Source organism: Malania oleifera, chromosome 4, assembly GCF_029873635.1.
Source record: "Malania oleifera isolate guangnan ecotype guangnan chromosome 4, ASM2987363v1, whole genome shotgun sequence".
NCBI classification, from domain to species: domain Eukaryota; kingdom Viridiplantae; phylum Streptophyta; class Magnoliopsida; order Santalales; family Ximeniaceae; genus Malania; species Malania oleifera.
Window position 1 is genome coordinate 116753317 of NC_080420.1, and position 5940 is coordinate 116759256.

The following is a 5940-nucleotide window of genomic DNA, read 5'->3' on the forward strand; positions in this document are numbered from 1 at the left end:
TTCGACATTACATTCCAAGTCATGGCCATAACCCCATCTTATAGCTGCTTATTGGGGAGGCTGTGGATATATAACACTGGGGTAGTTCTGTCTTCTTTGCACCAATGGGTCAAATTTGTAGTGGATGGGAAATTGGTTTGTGTATATGGTGAAATCGATGTTATGATAACAAAGCCCACTTCCACTCCTTATGTGGAAGTCACGGAAGAGGCATTGGAGGACTCGTTCTGAGCCTTCAAGATCATAAATGTCACAACTATAGCAGAAGGATCTCCAATCCCACACCCTCAGATCTCCGCCGCAGTGCATATGATGGCGTCCGAAATGATCAGACAGGGGTACCATCCAGAAAAAGGGCTCGAAAAACACCTACAGGGGATTCAAAAGCCGTTAATGCTTAAGAAAGTGAAAGACTTGGCTACATACCTATGGCGGCAGACCGAAGGAAGAAAGCTGAAGAGAAGAAGATGCGGAGGGTGGAAAGAATCACCGGTGAAACAAGCTCCAAGGAAGGACTATACGTCCCGTCCATCAGCCAGACCTTCGTAAAAAGCAGTCAATCCAACCTGGAGGCAGAATTGCGGCAATTAAGTATATCAGTATTGGATGTTGAAGTCCCCTCGAACACTTCTACAGAGTGGATCCGTCATCTCCAACCAGGAGTACAGCTTCAGAACTAGAGTTCTTTTGATTTACCAGATATCATCATGTAATGATCTTTTTTTTCAGGATTTGTTTAGTTTTGCTTTTCTTTTGTATTCCCCCAGCCACTAAAAAATCGGGGAAGCTCCTTAATGAAAATGAATCATGCATTCCTTGTTATTTATGTGCACTTTCGAAATCAACTGTCAAAATTTGTTTGTTAATTTCATGCAGGAATAAAGAAAATAACAACACCAGAATCCTTCGCCAAGTAATTGACATTAACTTTGAAAATCTAATCCATGAAACCGAAGTTGAAGATCAAGAAATAAACTTGTCCCCTGAAATGGAAAGAATGTTAAAGTCCGATGAAAAACCAACCTTGACCAGTAGCGATCCCACCGTCATGATTAATCTTGGAACTGAGGAAGAACCCAAGCAGGTGAAAATCGGGGCACTATTAAAGGGTGAAGAAAAAGACAAAATGATTGAATTACTAAGGGAATGCCGAGACGTGTTTGCTTGGTCGTACCAAGACATGCCAGGTTTAGACACGGAGTTAGTAACCCACAAGATCCCGCATCACCCGGATTCAAAGCCAGTAAAGCAGAAACCGAGGAGCATGCGGCCAGAGATGTTACTCAAGATAAAGGAGGAGGTACAGAAACAGCTTGAGGCAGGATTCTTGGAGGTAGCCCAGTACCCTGAATGGATGGCCAAACGTTGTCCCAATAATCAAGAAAAACGGTAAAGTACGAGTTTGTGTCGACTACCAGGATCTAAATAAAGCAAACCCTAAGGACAATTTCCCTCTCCCGCACATTGATGTGCTGGTGGACAATACTGCAGGGCATGCTTTATTTTCATTCATGGACAGATTCTCGGGATACAACCAGATCAGGATGGCACCTGAGGACAAGGAAAAAACGACTTTCATCACATTATGGGGGACTTTCTATTATAAAGTCATGCCATTCGGACTAAAAAACGCCGGAGCCACTTACCAGAGGGCTATGGTAACCCTTTTTCATGACTTAATGCACAAAGAGGTTGAGGTTTATGTCGACAACATGATCGTTAAGTCACGAAATGAGAAAGACCATGTGTTAAACTTGGAAAAATTGTTCGAAAGGCTTCAGAAGTGCCAATTGAAGTTAAATCCCGAAAAATGTACCTTTGGTGCTACGTCCGGGAAGCTATTGGGATTTATAGTGAGTGAGAAAGGGATTGAGGTAGATCCTGACAAGGTCAAAGCCATTCGAGAGATGCCTAGCCCAAAGTCTGAAAAGGAAGTGCGAAGCTTCTTGGGTAGGCTCAACTACATTGCTCGGTTCATATCTCAATTAACCACCACCTGCGAACCCATCTTCAAGCTGCTGAGAAAGAACAACCCAAAAAAGTGGAACCAAGAGTGCCAATTGGCCTTTGAAAAAATAAAGGAGTACCTTTTGAATCCCCCAGTACTAGTGCCACTAGTACCCGGAAGGCCTTTAATCTTGTACTTGGCGATTTCAGAAAACTCCATGGGTTGCGTATTGGGCCAGCATGATGAAACTGGGAGGAAAGAAAGGGCCATTTATTACCTTAGTAAGAAGTTCACAGATTATGAGTCTAAGTACTCTGATCTAGAAAAAACATGTTGCGCTTTGGTATGGACGGTCAGTAGGCTGAGGCAATACACCTTGTATTACTCCACCTGGCAGATCTCCAAAATGGACCCAATCAAGTACGTGTTTGAAAAGCCCGTAGTAACTGGACGAGTAGCACGATGGTAGATGTTGTTGACAGAATATGATATTTCTTATGTCACTAGGAAAGCTATCAAAGGTAGTGTCATTGCCGAATACCTAGCTGAAAGAGCCGTGGAGGATTACCAACCTATGGAGCTCGAATTCCTAGACCAAGATATAAACTCCCTAACCCAAGAGGAAGAAGACTTCGAAGAATGGAGGATGTTGTTCGATGGGGTAGTCAATGTTTGGGGACGTGGGATAGGCGCAGTGCTCATATCACCAGATGGGAAACATTATTCGGTGGTAGCTAAGCTCATCTTCCCATGTACTAACAACATAGCCGAATACGAGGCATGTATATTGGGTTTGCAGACTGCTTTAGATCGGGGTGTCAAGCGACTAATAATAAGAGGAGACTCGGCCTTAGTCATCCACCAGCTAACCGGAGAATGGGAAACCCGCGATTCCAAGCTAGTACCAGTATCGAGAGTACATTCAAAAGATGATAGAAGGGTTTGACAGTATCAGTTTCTCTCACACGCCAAGAGAAAACAATGTAATGTCTGATGCGCTAGCCACACTGGCAGCTTTATTCAAGGTAGAAGAAGGGGTGAAGATCGAAACTATTCAGATCAGAGTACAACCCGAACCTGCCCACTACAAAGTGATAGAGGAGGCCGACGGAAAACCGTGGTTTTATGATATCAAAACCTACATCCAGAAAAATGAGTATCCCGAAGGGGCATCCAGTAATGATCGGAGGACTATTAGAAGATTGGCCATAGGTTTCTTCTTAGATTTTGAAGTTTTGTACAAAAGAAATTATGACATGACCCTCTTACGGTGTGTAAAGGCATAGGAAGCCTGACAAATCACGCGTGAGGTTCACGAGGGAGTCTGCGGTACCCATGCTGGAGGCCACTCATTGGCCTGAAAAATACTTAGGAGTGGGTATTATTGGATGACCATGGAGAGAGATTGTATTGACTACGCCCGAAAGTGCCATAAGTGCCAAGTTTATGGTGATCGGATCCAAGTCCCACCAGCCCCACTTCATGCTCTCTCCGCACCTTGGCCCTTTTCAGTCTGGTGCATGGATGTAATCGGGCCAATAAGCCCAAAAGCCAGTAACGGACACCGTTTCATCTTTGTGGCAATCAATTATTTCATTAAATGGGTAAAAGCTGCCTTGTATTCCAGTATCACACAGAATGTAGTAAGTCGTTTCGTCAAAAGAGAGTTGATCTGCCGGTACGGAATCCCTGAGAGAATAATCATGGATAATTCCAAGAACCTAAACAACGCAGTAATGACTAAGCTATGCAATCAATTCAAGGTTAAGCATCAAAATTCAACACCTTATAGACCACAGATGAATGGCGCGATGGAAGCAGCCAACAAAAACATTAAGAACATTTTGGAGAAGATGACAGAAACTTACAGAGATTGGCATGACAAGCTTCCCTTCACCCTAATGGCTTACAAGACTACGACCAGAACCTCCACGGGTGCTACTCCCTTCTCTTTGGTGTACGGAATGGAGGCAGTGGTCCCTGTAGAAGTTGAGATCCCATCTCTTAGAGTTCTAAAAGAAGTAGAGTGGCTGAGGCAGAGTGGGTACAATCCCGGTATGACCAGTTAAACTAAAAGGATGGCCGCCATGGCCCATGGACCACTGTACCAAAGAACGATGATGAGAGCGTTTAACCGCAAAGTGCGTCCCCGCCAGTTTCAGGAGGAGGACCTAGTGCTGAAAAGATTTTACCGATTCGTACAAACCCTCGTGGCAAGTGGACACCAAACTATGAAGGGCCTTACGTTGTAAAGAAGGCATTCTCAGGAGGCGCCCTACTGTTAGCAAACATGGAACGGAACCGACCTATTGCACCCTGTTAACTCTGATGCTGTAAAGAAATATTATGCCTAATGGTTGTATACATCTCCAAAAGAAATTAATGAAAGGATCACAGTGTTATTTCATATGTTCCCTCTTTGCTCATTGTTTCGATTAGATGACGGATGGCCATTTTTGGACCACCAGTTCCCTTAAAGAACCCAATGTTTTAATCACTTGATGAACCTTTTTGAACTTTAAAATCGAAACAATCTTCTTCGAAAAAGTCATTTCCCAAATTTAAACCGGGTTCGGATTTTCAAAGGTCAGACAAATCATGCGAGACAATAATGCAGGTGCCAAAATGACAGCAGACCATTTTTTTCTGCTACCCAAAAGTTAGAGAAAGAAAACACCCCTTGATACCCTCTATTGTGCCTAAAAATGTTTAATCTTTCGTTTAAACCCGCCAAAGGATCACAACCCCCACTGGGGCAATTTTGGAAAGAACGATCTCGAACAAAGCCTAATAAATAAATAGAGGCACGATTCCCCATTAAAAAAAAAAAGGAAAATGATGCAAAAGAACAAAGGGAAAAATCAAAGCACAAGAAGGGCAGGAGGATATGCATCGTTTGTGATTTTTGCCAATTCACCTTTGTTAAAATTCAAAGTTTCCAGCCTCACTCAGGCACGCCTTTCGCTTTAAACCAATACCATCAACCTACATTACACCCCGAATGAAAAGACTTGACCAGATTAGCATATTTGTTGCCTCAAATGATTTGTCAGACCTCTATTTTGAGTCTGAACTACGTAATGACCTGATCTGAAAGGACGTAGCAGCTTGTTCAAAAGACGAGTTCGGTCAAAACCTTGCACAAATGTCTCACAAACACCCCAAACTGGGTAGAATTTGTGCCATGGGACGGGTTTTTGAGCCTTGGGTTTCCCTTCTTCTCTGAAAACCTAAATCCCCCCGAGCCTACATTTCATCCCGAGTCTTAAATACCATCCAAGAATCTAAACATGAATCAAAGCACCCAAAATAGTCTTGAGCAAAGCACGACCTAAGGCACTATTCAGACTTCAGTACCAAAGGGTCAGTCCTCCTTCTAGTTGAAATTGGGCAGTTAGCGCAAGACAAGAGATTTTAGTTTTCAAAAATTAATGTCGATACCCTTTAAAAAAGTGAATGTTGCTGTGAAACTATCTTTTTCCTGAATAAATTTTGAATGTACCAAGAACAACGATTTCGTCACAACTGGACGTCTTGATTCAGCACATTACTGACATAAATGCACTATTATTCTCATTGTTAGGAATTCCCCGTTCTGGTCAAAAATCAGGAACCCAATACATCAGGAGGGTGTTCAGGCACGCAATGGGAATCCTGAAGCTGTCAAACATCGGTAATGAAGAATGGTTGATTCAGATTCGGCTTACTCCTTCGAGTTTTCGGAATCTCTAGAAGCGTTAGTGATTTACTGCAAGGTTAGATTTGAACATCCCTGAATTTTGGAAGATCATGGAATACTGCACCAGACACTGGGGCGAGATTTTGAGTATCTTGGAATCTGAAGTGCCGGACAGCCAATAAAAACGCTGGGGCAGAAATTTGAGCATCTTTTGGATTTTTGAGGAAAGTGCTGACATTCCAGACACTATAATAATATTGAGTTCTTCTGGAAAATACCCTACAGTCAAACACTGGGAAGAGTTTGAGTTTCT

General features: G+C 42.9%; 2 protein-coding genes across 2 annotated transcripts; both read left to right on the forward strand.

Annotated features, from left to right (window-relative positions):
* The first annotated feature begins 1048 nt into the window (after positions 1-1048).
* LOC131153951 (uncharacterized) lies at positions 1049-2894 on the forward strand. The gene is made up of 3 exons (XM_058106396.1): positions 1049-1389; positions 1520-2368; positions 2456-2894. The coding sequence occupies exons 1-3, from the start codon at positions 1049-1051 to the stop codon at positions 2892-2894; spliced, it is 1629 nt and encodes a 542-aa protein (XP_057962379.1).
* Positions 2895-3684: 790 nt separating this feature from the next.
* On the forward strand, positions 3685-5680 carry LOC131153952 (uncharacterized). The gene is made up of 2 exons (XM_058106397.1): positions 3685-4003; positions 5532-5680. The coding sequence occupies exons 1-2, from the start codon at positions 3685-3687 to the stop codon at positions 5678-5680; spliced, it is 468 nt and encodes a 155-aa protein (XP_057962380.1).
* Positions 5681-5940: the final 260 nt, after the last annotated feature.